The 22,997-nt window shown below is 40.4% G+C and overlaps 1 protein-coding gene across 3 annotated transcripts; it reads right to left on the reverse strand.

Annotated features, from left to right (window-relative positions):
- Nucleotides 1–451: 451 nt before the first annotated feature.
- LOC135203725 (ras-related C3 botulinum toxin substrate 1-like) lies at nucleotides 452–21,045 on the reverse strand. 3 transcript variants are annotated; one of them, XM_064233642.1, is made up of 6 exons: nucleotides 20,963–21,045; nucleotides 9,951–10,087; nucleotides 9,519–9,633; nucleotides 9,214–9,331; nucleotides 8,579–8,739; nucleotides 452–1,215 (listed from the first exon to the last, which is right to left on the reverse strand). In XM_064233642.1, the coding sequence occupies exons 2-6, from the start codon at nucleotides 10,064–10,066 to the stop codon at nucleotides 1,138–1,140; spliced, it is 588 nt and encodes a 195-aa protein (XP_064089712.1). In that variant the 5' UTR covers nucleotides 10,067–10,087; nucleotides 20,963–21,045; the 3' UTR covers nucleotides 452–1,137. The 3 variants fall into 3 exon arrangements, with proteins under 3 accessions (XP_064089712.1, XP_064089713.1, XP_064089714.1); XM_064233643.1 differs by lacking the exon at nucleotides 20,963–21,045 and adding an exon at nucleotides 20,835–20,941; XM_064233644.1 differs by lacking the exon at nucleotides 20,963–21,045 and adding an exon at nucleotides 20,664–20,769.
- Nucleotides 21,046–22,997: the final 1,952 nt, after the last annotated feature.

Consider the following 22,997-nt stretch of genomic DNA (forward strand, 5'->3'; position numbering starts at 1 on the left):
ATGCACACTTTTATAAAAGACATCAAATCCAGGGAAGGAAAACAGGGGGGGTGGAGGTGGAGATAAACATTTTGAAAAAACCATTGCATGTGAAAAGCACACAATACTAACCATAAGTCATAAAAACAAGGGAAACCTGTAACAACGAGTTTTAAGTACAGTACTCTATAAAAAAAAAGAAAATGACCAAGTCTTACGAAAGAGTCACAACGTTAAAAACTGCTGCCACTACTGTACCTCGCTTAAGGAGAATCACATGTTGACTATAGTACTTAACTGCCATATCTGAGAATCTACTCAAATTCCTTGAGGTTTTTTAGAGAGAGAATTGCAATGCTTGCTACAAAAGATGCTTAAAACTGCCATGGAGAGCGCAAGTTCAGCCTGGGAAAATTCCGCGAGCTATAACCTCCCTAAGATGTCATGCCATCTACACGGGGGGAGGGAGGAGGGAGGGAGGGACAAACGTCTTTGTATGAACCAACCCAACCACTAAATCTGTTAGCATTCAGTAGTAGAAAATTTGTGTTGCTATTACAATAAGGTATCTGGATGAAGTTTCCCACATAATCATAAAAAGTGTGACACTTCTAGAACATTGTCCAAGACATAAAAAATATTTGATTAGAATTTTTTTTCCTAGATTCAAGTACACCTTTACAATATGAAACTGTTAACAGATTTCAAAGGATAAATCCTACGTAATGATGAGGATAACAATAAAGATGACAATAAAATAAAAGACACAGGAGAGGCCTACCTGCCAAACTTAACGTCTGGCTGTAAACTATATGATGATTTGTACAGATTCCCACTTTTTAAAATTTAAGCTATATGTTTATTACATCACATGTAAATGTGTAATGACTGTATTATTTGTTTATAAAATACATCCATACATTATGCCAACAATAAATGAAACGTGGAATTAAGTAAATTAATTGCAAATAACATGAAAGCTTTGAAATATCATTCAATGTTAAAATTATGTCAGAAAATATTGCTGCGCTGAAGAATGAGACCCTTATTTGTAACAAGTAGAAGGAGGAGTCAGAAGGTGAAGGTAGAGGAGGAGAAGGAGGAGACAGAGGTAGATAAGACAGTTGAAAGAGAAAAACCTAGTGTGTCTATATTACTTTAGAGTACTGAGCACTTTCTCTGTCTTCTCTTCATTGGTTCTGGCCGGAGAACTGCTCTTACTGCTTCATCAAATACCTGCAAAGGAATTGAACGCAATGTAAAATTTGGGCCAGATGCCAAGCACTTGGACTTCCAAGGTCATCCAGCACTGAAAGGGAAATTGAGAGTGAGAGGTTCTTAAAGGTGCAACAGGAGGAAAATCCTGCAATAGGAAATGATTGTTGGGAGAGAGTGGAAAGTAAGATAGAAGGAAGAGAATATGAACAGAGGTACAGTAAGAGAAATAAAAGGGGTTACTGCCAGGGGCGGGAGGGATACTGCAAGGAACCTTACATAACTCTACAGTGCACTGTGGGAGGTGCACTAACAGTACTACCCTCCCTATGGGGAATACCTGGAAAGGAACATGGGGTTTGATGCATCCACTCGCCCTACGAGTTCCTCGGGTCATAAACCATTGGGAAATCAGGAGACCCCAGCAGATGGATTATGATCTTTCAACCTAAAATTGGTAGGTAACCCCTATTAAAATTCAAAATATTTTGTCCTTAATACCTGTATACTTTTGATTACCGAGTCAAAGATTGACTAATCTTTTGTGAATCAATTCTTCAAAAAATTTAAGCAACGTTTATGAAACAAGTTTGGTTAAGTAAATTCATGGAAAATGATATTGTTATGATACAATAAAGTTTCATACATACTTACCTGGCAGATATATACATAGCTAAGACTCCGTCGTCCCCGACAGAAATTCAAATTTCGCGGCACACGCTGCAGGTAGGTCAGGTGATCTACCGTCCTGCCCTGGGTGGCAGGATTAGGAACCATTCCTGTTTTCTATCATATTTTTTCTCTTCCACCTGTCTCCTTGCGGGGAGGCTGGGTGGGCCCTAATCGTATATATCTGCCAGGTAAGTATGTATGAAACTTTATTGTATCATAACAATATCATTTTCATACAATCAACTTACCTGTCAGATATATACATAGCTGATTGGCACCCTTCGGTGGAGGGTAAGAGACAGCTACTATATGGAATAGACAGGTAAACAACATATGTTGTAGGTATAAATAAAACCTTGGTTCCTACCTGATAGGTGGTAGACTTCGTGGGTGTTTGCCCAGTAGTCTGCATCACCTCAAGAAACTTTAGCGAGATATGTGATCTATGGCCAAGAGTTCTTGTGGGTCTGCCGAAGGGGTCTTATCCACTTACTCGGCAGAGCCTGAAAGGACTTTGTCAATGGGTGCTGATCCACTTATATGACAATACACCTTATGAAGGAGCGCAACACCGATCCCGATCACCTGATCCTAACACGAGGGTTCGCGCTCAAATTGGAAAGAGTTATCCCCACACTCCTTTCAAAAACCCCAATAATTTCACTAAGTTAAAAAACTTTAACTCAAAGTTAAGGATCAGTGTCGGCTCCTTATCCCAGTAACGTATCCGCAGAAACGTATAAACCAAAAGAGAAGGATCTCTCGTAGGTTAACTTGACATCCTTTGTGTAATGAGAAGTCAACACAGAGTTGCCTCTACCGTACAACACAGCTAATATGTCTTATATGACATATTGTTATGTAAAGAACAAGAATTTGCAAAAGCGCGCACTTCCTGCGCTTTTAATTCTCAGCTGTTTGGAAGGAATCAAGTCACTAATGAAGTGCTTAGGAGATCTCCATGTTTCAAAGAAGACCAGGGCTTTCTTGAAATGGATCTCACCCGACTGAAGCCTGAAGCCTGGCAGGAACCTCGCGCCTGGCTGGTGCTTCGCTCTTGGTTGGCGCCTAGCGCTTGTCTGGTACCTTTCGCTTGACTGGCGCCTCGCATCTGGATGACGCTTCGCGTCTTAGCTGGAGATTCGCGCCTAGAGCCTGGCTTGCGCCTGGCTGGCTTGCTCGCGCCTGGCTGGCGCCTCGCGCCTGGCTGGCGCTTTGTGTCTGCCTGGCGCCTCGCGCCTGCCCTGGCGCCTTGCGCCTGGCTGGCGTCTAGCTCCTGGTTGGAGTGGCGGCCCTTGCGCCTGCCTGGAGCTTCGCGGCTGGCTGGCACCTCGCGGCTGGCTGGCACCTCGCGCCTGGCTGGCGTCTCGCGCCAGGTTGGCGCTTTGTGCCTGCCTGGCGCCTCGCGCCTGGCTGGCGTTTCGCGCCAGGTTGGCGCTTTGTGCCTGCCTGGAGCTTCGCGCCTGGCTGGCGTCTCGCGCCCGGTTGGAGTGGCGCCTTGGCGCTGCCCTGCCTGGAGCTTCGCCGCTGGCTGGTACCTCGCGCCTGCCTGGCGCCTCGCGCCTGGGTGGCTCCTCCCCACTTGCCGGAGCTTCGAGCTTGGTAGAGTCTCGAGGATGTCTGGCAATGTCCACATCGGACACTCTTATCTGTCCTATATGTTCGCATCTAGCGCATCTGTGTCAGGTTGTAGGCCCCAGTCTTTCTCCTCATCAGACAATGACAGTGTTCTTGGGGCTGTCTGCAGGTTTCTTCTTCCTTACTGACTGTGTCGAAGGTCTTGAGTCGCCTTCTCAGTTAATGAACGAGAAATGTCCTTCACTACTGAGAAGGGAACAAAAAGTCAGACAAAGGCGAGTACAGAAGCGCTGCCCTCTGAGCGTGGGAGACCGCTTTGGTTAAAAAGACACTATATACTGTCCTCTTTTTAAGAAGACCTGCTCCAAACAAAGAGGAGATCTCAACCGAGCCATCCTGATCCGCTTTGTCTATACAAGACAAAATACACAGAAGGACTTCTGGTTCGAGTCCTTCAGAATCATGGGCTTTCTTGGACATCACCCCAAGGGACCAATCTAAGAAGTTGACAAAACTTCCAATACATGAAAGAGTCCCTTGAGGAGATGGTCCAGTTCTGAAATGCCCCAAGTTATACGGGCAGAGTTCAAACCTTGTCTACGTGAAGCGTCAACTAAGGTCGAAAAGTCCGCTTCTGACGTAGACGGAAGAGAAATACCCCTATTCTCTCCCGTCTGATATCAAATGCCTCTTTTACCAGCTAGTCTCGCTGGAGGCATGCAGAAGACCGTTCTAACTAACACCTTCTTCAAATGGCGGGCTTCATTCTAAGAAAAAACGAAGATTTCTTCGTCTTTGCACTCGAGAAAAGAGCGCGCGGAGAAGGAGGAGAGGCAGGAGTCAAGTCGTCTCCATACTCCTCTAGAAGCAAGGCTGTCAAAACATTATAGTTCGACAGTCCTTCTCTTCCTTGAAACTCCTCCTCCGAGTTTACTTCTAACTCGGGGTCTAGATGAGTCTCCGTTGCTAATTCAGTACGTCTTTCCTCTGGAGGAGACAAACTCCTAAAAGGAGAGGGGCTAAGGGAATGATATTCCTTCCTCTTCCCCGCTTTAATAGTCCTGGAAGGCGCCAACAGCCCAGGCTTCTCTCCATAAATGGATGACGCTTCCCGCTTGGATGACGCTCTAGTCAGCCAAGCGTCCTGGCTGACGCCTCCCGTTTGTGTGGCTGCTGACGTCTGGATGACGCCTCGCGCCTGGAAGACGCTTCGCTCTCAAAAGGCGTCCTAACTGGCGCCAAAATTTTGGTTGGAGCCTCGCGTCTAAAAGCAGCTTTAAATGACTATTCATGTCTTGACGACGTCTCACGTCTCTCTGGCGTTACGTGTCTTCCGTAAGATTCTCCCGATCTCGCTCTCGAAACCAAAGCCTCTGCGATATGTTTGGAAGCTTCACGTCTGCATGACGCCTCTCGCTTCGCAGGGGAGAGAGGACGAGACTTCTTGATTGGAAGCGCAACGTCCTTCCTACGAGGCGCTAACACTCCCACCAAAGAGGCCAGTTGCTCTTGTACTGGCAAGATAATCTTCCTTGAAGCTTTTCCCACGTCATCTTCAATCGGGGGAGAAGTAGGAAAAGGAAGCAGTCTATAGGAAGCCTGTTCGTCTTCTCACAACTCTTCCCAATAAATGTTAAACATGTTAACAGTTATTATCGTCGATCGAGAAGGATCTCTTTGTTAACGCGAATAGAGCGAAAAAAGAGATTCTCGATGCTCTATGCGATATGAGAGTGTCGTGGAAATGGCCTAAGTGATTAAATGGGTAACGAAATCAGGAACGAATCTTGCCGTTACCGAGCTTGGTGTCCGAGAGTCTACTGGACTCCTAGGTTAATAACTCGCTAAAACGAGAAAATCTTGGATGGTGCTCTTGGCTCACTGCGCCAGGCTGGCGCTTCTGGCGCAAATTTTGCGCCAGGCTGGCGCTTCTGGAGCACTGCGCCAGGTTGGTACTTCTGGCGCGTTGCGCCAGACTGGCGCTTTCTTCTAATTCTTTTTATGTTATGTGCCAGAACAGCTGTGCCTTTATGGTAACCCGACATCCTTTCACATGTTAATTCCGTTCTTAGTAGGAAAAAACTTTATATACGTAGTATAGTCCATTCAGGGAAACAAGTTCTGTCCCAAAGAGAATGTTTCCCATCCGACTCATCCATCTTCTTCTGAGCAGGTACTCTAATAAGCTATGCTTTCGTAAGCCTGAGAGCATTACATAATATAATGTTCTGCTGCGATAGAATCCTTTAATAATGTTACCTACGGTAAACCGCATTGAAAGGTTGTACTATCTCTCTTATTGAAAGCTTCTTAGCAAAAGGCATACAATATTTATTTATGTTAGCTTAATTATCCCCTCAATCCGAGGTTAAGACCGCGATTGTAGGGGAGAGATACGGAAAGTTATTCCCTCCCGCAGGAGAGAGAGAGATTCGCCCGACCGCTCATGACTGACACCTACATGGTACTGACAGTAACTGGCATAGGCGTACTGCGTTGGTCTCAGGCTCTCAGCGAAAGCAGTCCCCGCTTACTCTTCAGAGTTGCCAGCTACTCCAATTAATAAAGGAATTTAATAAAATTATTATCGAACTTCAGGAAGTTCTTATTAAGCATATTTAAGCGAAACAAGACTTCGATAAATCTAGAAGCTAAGTAGGTGTAGTCTTAACAATCCCTTTAAGCGTAGTCCTTCCTAGGAAAGACGTAGAAGGATACTTGTAATTGAGTTGCACAGAAAGAAGTAACTACGGTATGTGTTTATGAATTGACCGTATCGTATTCTCATACAGCAGAAACTCTACTACCTTCTACTATCTTCGTTCTTTTCGTTAATAGAACGATAGAAAGAGTATATATATATACATATACATATATATATATATATATATATATATATATATATATATATATATACACATACATACACATATATATACATATATATCCTTAAGGAACGAAGTTAATCAAGGAACTCTTTAAATCTTCGTGATTTCTTCATAAATCGCGGAAGAGACAGAATTCCTGTTCATCACTAGGGTTTACGGAAGGAAGTAGATATTTTCTATCCGCCATCATACCCAAACATCGATGAGATCTTATTAAGAAAAACTCCCAAAGCTCTTGCCTCCTCATCAAAACGAGGGAAGAGCATGGATGAAGGAGAGAGTCCGCATTGAGAGGAACTGCCTAACAAAGGAGTCTTCTGAATAATGAAAAGGGGCTTCTCTTAGTATCAGAATCCTTCTGACAAAAGCAACGGCCGCCTGTGCGACATCTTGCACATTTGCCAGGGGAAAGTTGTTCAAGTTAAAAATTCAAAGAGGAGTCTCGCGACTGACCTCTCTCTCTAATGAAGATTTTTGAAATCTTCTGACGCCTGGCGTCTGGATCCTTGCTCCTAGCGCCTAGCGTCTGGATAGTTCCGCGCGCCTGGAATGTTCCGCACGCTAGAAAGGAGACTCGCTCCTGGAACGTTCCGCTTGCGTGGAAGGTCCCGTGCGCCCTAATAGATCCGAGCGCCTCTAGTCTTGTTATACGAGCCTCTTGCCAGAAAACGTTCAATGGAAGCATCCTTCTGATTGCCATTCTACTATAAGGCTCCTTAGTTAAGCCGCCTGTTTTCTCTGAAGGCGCCTTGCGCCAAGAAAAAGTTCTGGAACGCGGCTCTCACTCAGTTGCTGGAACGCGGCTCGCGTTTATCTGTATGAACGAGGCTCGCGCTAGTCTGATGGAACGCGGCTCGCGCTAGTCTGTTGGAACGCGGCTCGCTGCTGGCTGTTGGAACGTGGCTCGCGCTAGCTTGCTGGCTGGCTCTCAGCCTCTCGCTCAGTGAGTCAGTGTTCTCTTATTCAGAGAACGAGCCAGATCGTCCGAACTTCTAACATGTACATTCTTCGTCTTTTCGGATGTAAGATGAAGAAACGGAAGAACAGACACACTTTTTAAAGGCTGCCTTTGCAATGGCTATCCCTGGCAGTCTGGGACGTATTACAGATCCCGCCGAGGGAACGCCCGATCGGTGGGGATTCTCCATAACCTCCGTAAGGCTTTCGACTTTCCTTCTCCTCTGGGCTTGTGAGTTTGGAAGAGGTCTAGGCCTGAGAGCGAGACAGAGCCGATCGAACGCACCCTCTACTAATTAGGACGCCTTTCCAATGGCGAACTTGGCAGTCTGGGACGATCTACAGATCCTGCCGAGGGGACGCCTGATCGGTGGGGATTCTCCATAACCTCCGTAAGGCTTTCGACTTTCCTTCTCCTCTGGGTATGTGAGCTTGGAAGAGGTCTAGGCCTGGGAGCGAAACAGAGCCGAACAGAACGCACCCTCCACTGCACTAACAGTAAAATCACTTCTTACCTTTCAATAGCTCGTATTTAGAGCTACCTTCCTTTGTCTTCAAATTGCAATATGAATTTGAAGATTCTGTGAAGTAAGAAGGAGATGAGGATACCACACTACTAGTAATGTTAATGCTCTAACTGCTCGTTAGTACGAGAGCTATATAAACTTCTAAAGGAAGCGTAACTATTCTTTCCTTACATCGTCAAGAAGGAAGTTAGCTCAATCAATTCTAACATTTACTACACGTTATTATGAATAAATATTAAAATTTTCCTTCTTGCAAACTATGTGATTGTCTACCGAAAAGTTCGGTAGTTACACGTAAACAATTCTTCGAAATTTTCGAAGCCAAAGTTATCAAAACAAATTAATATGCGTATGCCGAACCAAAGATCCAGTACTTCCCTGCAAAAGATAGCCCAGAAGATCGATGGCGATGAAATCCAAAAATCAAGTCAGGAGGAACTGCAAACGTTGTTTACATTCCAAGCGACAGAAAAAATATGATAGAAAACAGGAATGGTTCCTAATCCTGCCACCCAGGGCAGGACGGTAGATCACCTGACCTACCTGCAGCGTGTGCCGCGAAATTTGAATTTCTGTCGGGGACGACGGAGTCTTAGCTATGTATATATCTGACAGGTAAGTTGATTGTATGAAAATTTATTTGGCGCATTTCTGAACAAAGGTTGGATCCAGATTAAATCTACTAATACTGTACCAAAAAATAGTTTTCAAGTCTTGTTCATGCTGCCCTTTGTGAAACCTGAAATTTCTGGAAAATCTCACCTGTTTTAAACCTCTCTGTGTTAGAGCGGAGCACTCCATGTATTTCACTGCCCGTATTTTATTAGAGAGCTTTTGGCCCGCTTCTCTCTTGACCGGCGACTGACCCTGGTCGGAGAGTAGCGCCAGCGTTTCCTTATCTTCTCGTAAATCCATTTTTGTGCCTGCGAAGTAACGAGTGCCTCTTAAGTCGGTTTCAACGCGGATTTACTAAAATACGTTGATAAGACTTAAACGTACCTTAACTGAAATTTATCTATAAATAACTGTCAATGTCTGATTACATAACAGGTAAAACAACCAGACTTACTCAAAGAATTTGGTCATGAATGTGGGATGGCAACTCAAGCGCCATATAATCAAAGATGATAGAAAGTTTCACCAGAAGTCACTAGATGAATAAAAGGCAGAAGGTGGTGCTGCCAAGAAACCTTTCCTAGTGGCCCCAGTTCTTTGTGCAAGTGTGAGATTCAACAAAATTACAATAATTTTAACAAATTCTCATGCTATGGGAAAGAAAAACCTCTAGGCTCATAATCACGAAATTGAATATTTAAGGAAACTATAAAAGAACCTATGATGTGCCTTCAACTTACAGTTTACATTGCATGAACAAGTCTACACCGAGTAGTACTTACCAACAAGTATTATAGGTGCATCTGGACAATGGTGTTTAATTTCGGGATACCACTTAGATGTAACATTCTCAAAAGAGGAAGGGCTGACTACACTAAAGCATATAAGAAAGACATCCGTCTGAAACAATCAAATAAAATTTCATTGCTTATGTTACACTGTTAAAAGTGAACGGTCAATCTCATGTAAAAAGTATTATATCAACAAAACTAATGCCAAACAATTATACGTACAATACAATTGTGCAGTTTTTAAAATTTCAGATGATAATGCTTACAAAAAATGACTGTCAGTCAGAATTACGTACCTGTGGATACGACAAGGGCCGTAATCTATCATAATCTTCTTGACCTGCCGTATCCCATAGACCTAAACTGACTGGGATACTATCTACCACCATTGGTGCTGAATAATTGTCGAACCTGAAAAGACAGTTCGTTTAAACACGATACTATATAATGTTTCTACACATCTTCCTGTTTTCTGTCAATTTAGTGATCCAAGTCATATCAATAGTACATGAAATCACAAATTTAGCTTATGAAATGGGTGATGAAGTCTTAATTCATATTAGTATCAAGTCACGAAATCCCGAATTTATTAGCTTAGTGACCTTTGTGGCCATGAATACTGCAAGCAAGCACCATTCTGTAAGGTACTGCGTATTTTCATTATTTCAAGTACACATCAATGCAACTAGTACAGCAATTACAATAAAACGAAGTATCCCGAAACTCACACTGTGGGGACGTATTCTTTAGGGAAGGAATCTGTAGTGTACGAGATGAGCATGCAGGTCTTTCCCACGGTTCCATCCCCTACCACCACACACTTGATGGGACGGCCAGACGACATCTTGGATTATCTCTAGCACACCTGCAAACCAAGAGGGCCTCGTTGAAAAACATAAGAAACACAAGTCTACTCTATGTCAATTGTCGCAAGGACTAGTATTAACTTAAAATACCATAATACAGTATGTCACAGTTTTAAGATAGTTTTGAGTGATTGGCGACGCACATCGGGTTTACAAGGTACGTACGAGTGTTTGAAAGTTACATTATATTCCATGAAAGGACAAATCTTTCTTCACTGTGGCCAATGAGGGATCTTTCCCTTTCTAATCTGAAGCACGTTGTTGCTTTTGATTGAATTGGCTTTATGCCAGCACGGGCTTTTGCTCAACTGAACTAGGGTTATAACATCATGTTCACTACCTTAAGCCATTCTATATTTATTTTGAATCCAACCGGATCCTCAATCAATCAAGTTTTTTGTAGTACTTCTTTCCTTTTTAATTTTTTACCTTAATATATTCCATTTGTTTTCAGAACAGTTAAAATGCCACCTGGTGGTTAAGTTTTTTAAGCTGCGCCTTGCTGCATTTTTACAGCATGAACAAATCCCCACAAACATCAACATCGCATTAACCTTCTCCCACTTACATCCACAGAGGTCTGGCTCTTGTTATCCTTTCAAGTTAAACCTGCTACAGTCTGTACCGTATCCTTACATTAGAAGGAATGGTTTTCCTTAACTTCCCTTATTTGAGACTTGATTGTGTGAAGAAAGTTGAAAACTTGAAAACAGTTGTAATGTGCGATGAATCTGAAGTCTATGGCTACGACCCCAAGACCAAGGTTTAGTCTTCGTAGTGGAAGACCCCAACCTTTCCCAGACCAAAGGACGCAAGAGTGAGTCAAAACAACGTGAAGACGCTGTTTTCTTCGACTACAAGGAAATTGTTCATCATGAGAATGTTTGACCTAGTCATACAGTAAACAAGGAGTAGCACTGCGATATGTTACGGCATTTGCAGGATGCTATTTGTTGGAAAAGACCAAAATTACATGCGTCTAGTAGTGAGTGGCAATTGCACCATCACACACTTGCCCATTTAACGCCACTTGTGCAGCAGTTTTTGGCCAAGCACAACATCTCCCAGGTCCAAGCCACTGTATTCCCCAGATTTTGCCCATTGCAACTTTTCCTCTTTTCAAAAATCACATCCCATTTGGAAGGAAGATTTCAGGATGTCGAGATCCAAGTGAATGCGACAAAGCAGCAGCAGCTGCTAATTATCCCAGAAAACGAGTTCCAGGAATGCTTCCACCGGTGAAAACAGTGCTGAACGACTCCAAAAGAAATGAAGCTCTAAAATGGTACATGTTATAGGGTAGTTTTCTTTTTATATCACCAGTCTGATACTTTATGATCACACTTTGTACAGTGCAGCAGTAGGCTAAGAGCACTATCTCTTGTGTCTACTGTGGTCGGCCAAGAACACTATCTGGACAAACATTAAGGGCTGTATTGCTGTAGGAACTGTAACACCAGTCAGCAAGTTCTCTTTGCAATCCATTAATTTTAAATTCAACAATACGCAGCTCTCGAATGAAGATTAGTCATTCTGCTAAAACACCATGACTGAGATACTATATGGATTTCTGTATCATGCTGGGAATTAAAAGCACACCTTAGTGTGTGGAGACATCTAGGAGTCCCAACACATGCTGCACACAGTAGACTAAAATGGACAATACAGGCGGTCCCCGGGTTACGACGGTTCCGGCTTACGACGTTCCGAGGTTACGACGCTCTTTCTTAAATATTCAATGGAAAAATCCGTCCTGGGTTACGACGCTTGTTCCGAGGTTACGACGCTGACGCTTCCGACGCTCCGAGTTAACGACGCTTTTAAAAAACGCATACTATGATAAAAATCTTATAGTTTGCACAGTATTAATTAAAAAATAAGTTTCTGGTTAGATTACAACAAAAATTTTTTGAGATTATGAGATTTTCCACTATGTTGTATTTTTCTAGTTTTTTAGTGACGCCTCATATGCGGAACTAGTTTCCGAGCGAATGAATACATATAGTTTACATATAACAGTCCAAAAGCGCAAATAATGAAAAAATATTGCTTTGTTTCAGAATAATAACAAAACGAGTTTCTGGTTAGATTACAGCAAATTCCAAGTATCCAAAAGAGAGCATTATCCAGTATTTGATAGAGAGAGAGAGAGAGAAGAGAGATGAGGAGAGAGAGAGATCAGGGATAGATGACGAGAGAGAGAGAGAGAGAGGCGTCTTCCGACGCTCCGAGTTAACGACGCTTTTTAACGCATACTATGATAAAAATCCTTTATAGTTTAGCAAGATATACAAAAATAAGTTTCTGGTAGATTAACAAAAACAAAAAATTTGAGATTATGATGATTTTCGACACTTTTTAGTTGTATTTTTCTATGTTTTTTAGACGCCCATATGCGGAACTAGTTTCGAGCGAAGAATACATATAGTTTACATAAACATCCAAAAGCGATAAAAAATCAATTGCTTGTTTCCAGTAATAATAACAAAACGAAGTTTCTGGTTAGATTACAACGCAAATTCCAAGTACCAGAGACATTATCCAGTAATTTGATCAGAGAGAGAGAGAGAGAGAGAGAGAGAGCGAGAGAGAGAAGAGAGAGAGAGAAGAGAGAAGAGAGAGAGGTCGTCTTCCGACGCTCCCGAGTTAACGACGCTTTTAATTTTTAAAAAACGCATACTATGATAAAAAAAAATCCTTTTATAGTTTAGCACCAGTAAATATTATACAAAAATAAGTTTCTGGTTTAGATTACAATCAAAAATTTTGAGATTATGATTGATTTTTCGACACTTTTTATGTTGTCATTTTTTTCTATGTTTTTTACTGTGGGGGGACGCCTCTAGATGCGGTAACTAGTTTTCCGAGCGAATGAATACATACTAGTTTACATATAACAGTCCAAAAGAAGCAAATAACGGCAAAAAATCCATTTGCTTTTTGTTTCCTAAGTAATAACAAAAAAACGAAGTTTCTTGGTTAGATTACAACGGCAACAAATTTCCAAGTATCCAAAGAGAGACATTATCCAGTAATTTTGATCAGGAGAGAGAGAGAGAGAGGAGAGGTAGAGAGAGAGAGAGAGGAAAGGCGTCCTTCCGAGGTACGCTCCGAGTTAACGACCGCTATTTTAAAAAAAAACGCGATACTATGGATAACAAAAATCTTTATTTAGTTTAGCACCGTAGTATTTAATAAAAATAAGTTTTCTGGATTAGATTACAACAAAAATTTTGAAAATTTTAGAGATTTGAATGATTTTTCGACACTTTTTATGTTGTATTTTTTCTATGTTTTTTTTAGTGACCGCCGCGTTTCATATGCTGAACTAGTTTTCCGAGCCGAATGAATACATACTAGTTTACATAGAACAGGTCCCAAAGAAAGCCGCAAATAATTGAAAAAAAATCAATTGCTTTGTTTCCAGTAATGAATTAACAAAACGAAGTTTCTGGTTAGATTACACAACGCAAATTCCAAGTAAACCAAAGAGAAGACATTATCCAGTAACTTTGATCAAGAGAGAGAAGAGAGAGAGAGAGAGAGAGATAGAGAGAGAGGAAGAGAAGAGAGAGAGAGAGAGGAGAGAGGAGAGGAAGAGGCGTCTTCCGAAAACCCCCCCCGCTCCGAGTTTTAAGGGACAGAGAAGTGTTCGTTTCGTTAAACTGGCCTCTGACTCATGCCAGTAAATGTTTTGTTGATACTAATAATATAAGCCTATTTAAAGATACGTTTACTTTAATTAGTCTATATGATACGTAAATAGTAATCAAACTGTTCTTGTAGCCCTCAATATTTGGCAAAATCGAAGTATCCAAAGAGAGACATTATCCAGTATGTACGTAATTTGATCAGAGAGAGAGAGAGAGAGAGAAGAGAGAGAGAGAGAGAGAGAGAGACGAGAGAGAGAGAGAGAGAGAGAGAGAGACGCTTTGGCAACAATGGTCTCGGGGGTTTTTATAGCTTCCTTCTGCTTGATGATCGTGGATATTGTAGAAGGATTTCGACCATACTCGTTTGCCAAATCGACGATACGAACGCCACGTTCATGCTTTGCTATAATTTCATGTTTTGCTTCCATCGAAATCATTTTCTTGGGTTTTTTCTTATCACCTGCTTTGTCTTTAGCTTTGAGACCCATGGTTAATAATAAAATAGACAAAATAACACGAAAAATAGGCGCAAATACAACGAACTAAACAACGACGTGTTAACATGCAGCACCAACAAACAAACAGACTGAACGCCATTTATCGGTCGCCTATACAACTAACACTCATCGCAAAATCGTATCTCAAATATTTCGTTGTATATCAAAGCTTGTATTTTCGCAAATTTTCTGTTATATCTCAAAACATTCGTATATTAGGGCAATCGTATGTCAAGTTTCCATTGTAATTTGATCAGAGAGAGAGAGAGGAGAGAGAGAGAGAGTACGGAGATGAGAGAGAGAGACGAGAGAGAGAGAGAGAGAGAGAGAAGAGAGAGACGCTTTGGCAACAATGGTCTCGGGGATTGACGTAACGTTTATTTTCTGAACAGATAGGACAGAGAAGTGTTCGTTTCATTAAACGGCCTCTGACTCATGGCAGGAAATGTTTTGTTGATACTAATATATAAGCCTATTTAAAGATACATTTACTTTAATTAGTCTATATGATACGTAAATAGTAATCAGCTGTTCTTGTAGCCCTCAAGATTTTGCAAAATCACTCCAGGTTGTACATAAAACTTCAAGAATGTAGTGTCACCAGAGGATTACAATAGTTTTTACCTTCAAGAACCAGCATTCTTTTATGAAAATAACTCCAGGTTGTACATAAAACTACAGGAAACAACATGTAGTGTAACCAAAGGATTACAAGTAAGGTTTTTATAACTTTTTATTAGTTTAAGACATATTTCCAAGCGTCGTTCCGGCTTACGACGATTTTCGGCTTACGACGCGTCTCAAGAACGGAACCCCCGTCGTAACCCGGGGACTGCCTGTAATTATAAATCACTGGGGGAAGGAAGCAATGAACGAAGCAAAATATATTGGAAACTGGCCAATAAAAGAAAGTATTGGATAAATACTACATAAAATTCACAGAATAAAGTATACAAAAAGCAAACAAAAGCTTGCACACTGAAAAATGTAGCCAAATGTTAAAAAACTGGGGAAAAAATATCCACACCTATGCCAATGAGTCAAATTCTATTATCCTACAGGATGTAGAACTTAGCGTAAAGACAAACTGCCAACCCTAGTGGTTAAATACCAGTATGTACATCAGACTACACTACCTGTGTAACTCATACAGGGTAAAACGCCGCGTGGACTGGCCCAACTCACCGACTATCACGGCTGGCCACCCTCCAAAAAAGTACATTTAACGCGTCCTCACACCGGAGATGGTCTACAGTCACGAGTTGTTGGTGAGAGAAGGAGCTAAAGACCTCTATTTTCCTTTCGAAGTAAGTATTTTCTCCAAAGTTAGAAATTTAGGCCATATTTTAAGATTTAAACAGAGGGTAATGAAAAGGGTGGCCAATGCAGTGCAAACTTTCACCAAAACGGTTTCGAAATTTTTACTTACAACTCGAAATATTTAGAAGATTGACGCTATCTCGATGTTTGCGGAGTCGCTTGTGTCAATAAACTTTCCACTTCCTGTGCTAAATCCGCACACCACATGTACCCATAGACGCTGGGGCACTTTCATCACAACAATTGTACACCTGAACTCTTACCAGCACTTCTTTGTACTTATTCAAGGGGACTACAGCATTCTTTGCACTCTTCAACTGTTTATCAGTGTTGTCAATTGGTAATGTGCTTACCCTCCAAACTAGGTATAAGACTTACACAAAACCGGGGAAATAAGTGAAATTAGCGTATCTATTTGTAGAATATATACATATTACAGCAATTTTATCATTACTGCATTACTCTGACAACTAGAATTCATGGAAACAGTTTGTAAATGCATTGGCGTATGTGTGACGCTCCACTAGATTGGCAATGATGAGTTATTTTTCCTTGCGTCGTCTGCTCATAAGTATACATCCGAAATATTTGCAATTTTTCGGGGTTAATTTCATTGCAAAAAGGGGATAATAGACATGAATTAAATAAACATTTTGAAGTAACGTTAAACTAAATAATGAGTAAAGTAAACAATTAAAGGAATAAAGCTTTGCACCTCATACTCAGTGTTGTCGTCTGCTGCTCGTAACTGTGTTTGCAGAGTGAGTACTTAGGAACCAGGAACAGCAACGTGGTTCAAGTGCAATGTGGAGTGAATAAAGACCAAAATGTGTATAATTACAATCAAATAAGCACTGTGGAGTTTCAGTTGTGATGGCATTAAGGATAAAACCACCAATTACAAGATAAAAATGAATTCAGTTCAAACCATGACCCCGGGAATAAAAAGTTTCATACTTCACTAATATAGACAAAATGTTGTTTCATTGTGCTGATTACAACTGCAATCTTGAATAAGATCAATAAATGTTACATATATACGCTAACACTGTTCAAATGAGTGCTGGGAAGGCTGGGAAAGACTGTGGATTGTCCATGATTAGACCGGCCAGCCTGACGAAAGCCGCCATATTGGATTTCAAAACTGCCTTGAAAACATATATTACGAAGAGCATCACATGCTTATTTCAGTTCGTATGGGATTTCATATATCACATTATGTTGACGAAACTTCAATCTTTTGAATGGTATGCTTAGAGTTGTAATTGTATTCTTGTTTCACCAATTAAATACAGGCAGCCCCCGGGTTACGATGGTCTCGGCTTACGACGTTCCGAGGTTACGACGCTTTTCAATTATATTCATTGGACATTATTTCCAGGGTTACGACGCCTACAACGCTTATCTGGCAGTTGAAATATGACACCAAAAATGCAAAATAATCAATATTTGAAGGTTTTTTTTGATGAAAAATGCCATAAGAATGCAGTTTACATAGTTTTCAATGGACCCAAAGCATTAAAAGTAAGGTTTTCTTAGGATTTTTGACGATGTTCCGGCTTACGACACGTCTCAAGAACGGAACCCCCGTCGTAACCTGGGGACTGCATGTATAGAGTGAAAAAGACCCGGTCAACATAATGTGATATATGAAAGCCCCATACGAACTAAAATAAGCATGTGACGCTCTTCGTAAAATATGTTTTCAAGGCAGTTTTGAAATCCAATATGGCGGCTACCGTGGGATGTACAGGTTCTGATCAGTGACGACAATCATCTTTCCCAGCCTTCCCAGCAATCATTTGAACAATGTTAGCGTATGTATGTAACGTTTATTGATCTTACTCAAGATTGCAGTTGTAATCAGCACACTAAAACAACATTTTGTTGCCTATATTACTGAAAGTATGAAACTTTTTATTCCCGGGGTCATGGTTTGAACTGAATTCATTCTTACCTTGTAATCGGTGGTTTTTATCCTTACTGCCATCACAACTGAAACTCCACAGTGCTTATTTGATTGTTATTATACACATTTTGGTCTCAATTCACTCCACATTGCACTTTAAACAAGTTGCTGTTCCTGGTTCCTAAGCATGCGCGCCACAAACACAGTTACGAACAGCAGACGACAAAACTGCAAAGTTTTATTCCCTAAATTGTTTACTTTACTCGTTATTTAGTTCAAATTTACTTTGTTATTTAAAAATTTTAATTTAATTCATGTATATTATCTCTTTTTTGCAACCAAATTACCCCGAAAAATTACAGATATTTTCAAAGTAGATACAATCAAATGTTTCTAACGTTTTCGTACATCTGGCTGCCAAAAACCATAGAGGAACGACTACGGATAAGTGGATTATATACATGTTTTTTTTTTATTTTTGCTTTATTGTTTTTGCTAGCACTTTTCATTGATTTCAGTCTATATTAGTATTTTGAATTTCTTTAATAACCGTATGCCAGAAATAAATGTAACCTTTAATGTTTGCATGCAAAGAATGGCAAAATCATCGTTGCCACATTAGTGGAGGCTTCACGCATACGCCAATTCATTATTATAAACGGTTTCCATGAATTCTAGTTGTCATAGTAATGCAATGATAAAATTGCTTTAATATTTATGTATACTATATACTTCCAATACATAGCCTAATTTCACCAATTTCAACGTTTTGTGTGTAGCCTTATACCCAGGTTGGAGGGTCAACACATACCAAATGGCAACAGAGAGAGAGAGAGAGAGAAAGAGAGAGAGAGAGAGAGAGAGAGAAAAGGAAGGCAAAGGAAAGAAGAAGGAAAGGGGTGGCGGTGGAGGGGGGGGAGAGGGTAGGTGGAGCTTTTTACGTGTGTTGTTATCCATTTCTGCATAATGGAGTTTTTGTCTCTTGGTACAAGGACAAGTGTCGTTATTCTTTACGATTAGTAGTTCACAATACCTTTATAAATTACAGCACTGGGTGTAATGCACTATAGCAAAATCTTGCTCTGATACGAGTGTTCGTTACAGAAATAGGTATTGCCCAGAAATGTGCTTGCACTGTCGCTGAAACCCATAGTAGGTATGCTGCTTAGTTGTCAATCAAGTTTTTTGTAATAAAGTATTTTTTACAAGCTAGCTATTGAATAAATTTGTATTTTTCTCAATCAAAACATATGCCCCTCAATGCTAACTTTCCTCTTTTAACAACTTTCTGGTCATTGCAAATTCGGCCCCATAATTTCTTATGGTGTGAAAACAGAGGCGCAGGGACCGAAAACGATTGCGTCACACTACGGCGATAATCCGGCAGTAAAACATCTTCATATATCCAAACAGTAAATAATAAAGATATATATGCGCATTACGATTATAACAATTACATGAAGAGCTGATAATCTGCATGAATAACTGGTAAACTGTTCTGCAAGAAAGTTGGGTAAAGCAATTATTTACAATAGGTATGAAAGTCAAGATGACGTGACGTCATAATACAGGACTTAAAAGAACGTTCTAATTCCAAAAAAAAATTACTTAAATTTGAGTCGGAATCGAGTTACTTTTTCAATAACGAATATTTTCAAATTAATCATCATAAATAGGTAAAATATTTATGTTTTACTATTCAGGGTAAAAAAACGCATGGTACAGGGGTGGACCATGTACGATCAATGTGTACAACCCCAAGAAAAGTACATTATAACGCGTCCTGACACCGGAGTACAGGTCTTTAGCCGTTTCTCACCAACAACAAGTCGCGTCTGATGCCCATCTCTGATGTCAGGACGCGTTATAATGTACTTTTTTTTGGGTTGTACACATTGATCGTACATAGTCCACTCCTGAGCCATGCAGTTTTTTACCCTATTTAAAAAATTATCGAAGTGCACTCTTCGTCGTCGGCTTCTACCAAAACAGTTGTTTACTAACAAACAAGCCGGTGAGGGACCGTTTTCCGATTACTGGGATGAAAGTGCCCCAGCGTCTGTGGGTACAAGTGGTGTGTGGATTTATCACAGGAAACGGTTAGTTTATTGACACAAGCGACTCCGCAAACATCAAGATGGCGTCAAGCTTCTAAAATATTCAAGCCTAAGTTTTGGTGACATTTGCACCGTGCTGGACACCCTTTTCACTACCATCTGTTTAATGCTTTAAATTTGGCCTTAGTTTCTAACTTTGGAGAAAATACTTACTTCAAAAGGAGAGTAGAGGTCTTTAGCTCCGTTTCTCACCAACAACAAGTCGCGACTGATGCCCATCTCCGATGTCAGGACGCGTTATAATGTACTTTTTTTAGGATTGTTCACGCTGATCTTACATGGTCCACTCTGTACCCTGCGGTTTTTTACCCTACAAAATAAAAAAAAAATAAAGTTGCAACAATCTCAAATAACAAAAACAAGGAAAAAGCCGTCAACATTCTAGGCTATTGTATACAGTAACATCACAACAGAAACAGCAGCCATATAGCCCCATGTTGCGGAAAATAAAGAAAATACAGAAATAAACATAAAAAAAACAAATGATGAGGGACGAGTGTAGTAGGTAGCTATACCTAGCCTACGACTCAACGAGCATGTTTAGTAGGCAGTGATGTAAATAACATCACAACAGAAACACCAGCTATATATGTTGCAGAAAATAAAGAAAATACAGAAAATAGTAAACATAAACCAACCAAGTGCCGAGGGACGAATGTACAGCTTAGTGGCAGGCAGCGAAGCAATCATGCCTAAGGCACATCTGTGAGTGATATCTAGCCATATACAGTACAAGGGTACAAGCCTAGTACCCGCTTTATGATTACAGTGAGGTACAGCATCTCTCCCTTGGGGAATCCCCCTTAAGCCCTTTACGTATAGGCTATTAATCTAATTAAATAAACTGTTATTCTCGGGAATTTATATGTTTGGTTAAATCTAGTTAAAATTATGGTAAAACTAAGGGTATTTGGGATTATTATATTAAATGGGTGATGCCCAAAACACGAACAAGAACCGGGGGGGGGGAGGGGCATCGTAAGATACCCTCAGGAATATCCGATACCTAGCTAGCTACAACCTTCTTCAAGAGGAGCACCCGTTCAAAAAAAAACCCATGGGAAGAGGCGGATCCTTACCCAGCCACGCGAACAAACACCCTCGTCCCCCTTGAGTGACTAACTGTCAAGACGGTGTCCGTGCGTGTGTCCGTAACAGAGAGAGAGAGAGAGAGAGAGACAGTCTGTCTACGATGGGTTGGGTCGTCCAAGGGGGACGAAGAAATTGTAAACAAACGAAGTTGGTCTCACTTCTCGCCCCATTTGGGACCCCGCCGGTTCCTAATTCGGGGTCTTTTCCCCCGGGAAGGAAGCTCAATGCCCGCCCTTGGGATCTGGGGCGGTGGGTCGCGGGGGGCGCGACGGGAAGATTCATTTACCATGAAAAAGAAGAGGCGAGGGCGACGGTCACCAGGTCCTCATGATTCGACCAGGTGGACTGACTGACTAACTTACGGGGGACTTGGACGCTGGTTCCTTTCCGGGGCTAAAAATAAACAACGCCGAAAAAATATTATAAGAATTTAAACCACCCGTCTCATTCATTAGTATCATTAAACGTAGATTTTATTTCATTCATTTGAAGGCAATTCTAATCGCCCGTATTTCGCAAAAAATTCGATAACGTAAACACGGGCCACAGATGCGTGAAAAGTGACTAGATACGTGGAAACTTTTCCATTTTCCTATCCGTATTATAGTCAATTGACCCATAAATCTTCCGTGAAATCATACCAAATTTAACCAGTTATCTAATAAAATTACCAATGATTAATCTATAAAACTCGAATACTTACATTTATGAAGGTGCCGTATAAAGACAACGGTCCCTCTCAGACGCCCCATGAGTCATTACCTGTCAAGCCAGATAGTGGGTGGAAGAAGAAGGTTACAATGAACGAGTGCCTATTTTAGGGGAGGAAATACTCTTCTGACCTTTTGCTTAACCCAGCTGGAATCTTTTCCGAGTATTTTGCCTCATATTTCGAACGAAATAAGGCGTTCCTTATTATCCCTAACTCCGTTATGGTTAATCTCATGCGAGTTTGCTCGAAAAAAAGCGTTTAAATATGCCATCAGTAGTTTTCACACTACAGATTCAAGTTGCAATCACTCAGAAACTTGGCTTAACTTCGTTTCAGTTTGTTAAAAGTTTTATCAGACACACATATATTGTTTTTATACTTCAGTGACTCACCATTTCTCCTTTTCCATAGAAATAGTTCAACTGACATCATATCCTTAACTTGGAAATTCAAAAGCTTTTTCGACTGATTTCGTGCAGAATGAAAGCGACACGATCACCATATAATAATAATAATAATAATAATAATAATAATAATAATAATATAATAATAATAATCAATAATGCTAATAATAATAATAATAATAATAATAATAATAATAATAATAATAATAATAATAATATCTTTACGAGGTTGAAGAGATTAAATTTTGCAACAACCACGAGGCAAGACTAGATTAGAACATTATAAGTTTAATCTAGACGTAATCAATATATGATTTATTAAATAACGTCTAACAAAACATCATCATAAAGTAAAATAAACGGAGAGTGATCAAGATGAGCCGATATAACAAATTCACTCTTGTTAACGAACTGAAGCATACAACAGAAGTCATTTTAATATACAATCCTTGCTTAGAAGACCTATAACACTTTATTCTGAGGGTGTATCGCCATTTTAGTCTTGTGCTGGTGGTTTCATGCTAATGAAAGGCTACAATGCTCTCTTTTGGCAGCAAAATATCTTGTAAGTAACGTGTGTCCTTGTGTTCTTTCAATTTAAATTGGTCCATAAAATTTTCATTTTGGAGATTTCACTAAAACATTGGCTATAAGCCTTTTATTAAGTGTGCTATCTTTGCTGATTTGTTTATTTTCAGAGAGTAAACTATATTTACCAATTTCACAACACACTTCTCGGTAAACTTAATATTTCATTGCACGTTGGAATTAGTTTGATGTACATATAGATTAACCTGGTGGCTCCATCAGAATCTTAAAAGAATTCTACAAAAAAAGATACTGGTGTATAACATTTTAATTAAAATTGATCAAATCTCTGCTACAGTTTACGAAGTGCTAGGTTATAGGAATTATTTTTATCATGGACCTATATCCCTGGTATCTATAACTTTGTTTATAAAGTTCTTGGTTATGCCTATCTTTAACGTTTTATATTTGTAAGCAGTGTCCCAAGATGTTTCAAGTTTTATATATGTCTCGTGTATATATATATATATATATAGATATGATATATATATATAATATATATAGTTAGCACACGAGGCCCTTTATACAGATCTTGCTGTTAAGAAGGTTCCTCGTTTAGTACAAGATTTATCTGTGCAGCATATGCAGATTGTTGATAGACACTACTGTCTTGGCTT

This window comes from Macrobrachium nipponense, chromosome 36 (assembly GCF_015104395.2).
Source record: "Macrobrachium nipponense isolate FS-2020 chromosome 36, ASM1510439v2, whole genome shotgun sequence".
Taxonomy (NCBI): Eukaryota; Metazoa; Arthropoda; class Malacostraca; order Decapoda; family Palaemonidae; genus Macrobrachium; species Macrobrachium nipponense.

Bases quoted from the DNA above. Each gene is read 5' to 3' on its own strand.
- LOC135203725 (XM_064233642.1), bottom strand. From the start codon at position 10,066: ATGTCGTCTGGCCGTCCCATCAAGTGTGTGGTGGTAGGGGATGGAACC. The intron at 8,740-9,213 runs GTAAGTACTACT...GTTACTTCGCAG, and splicing joins TGCACCTATAATACTTGTTG to GCACAAAAATGGATTTACGA. The intron at 1,216-8,578 runs GTGAGATTTTCC...ATTCCTTTGCAG, and splicing joins CACAGAGAGGTTTAAAACAG to GTATTTGATGAAGCAGTAAG.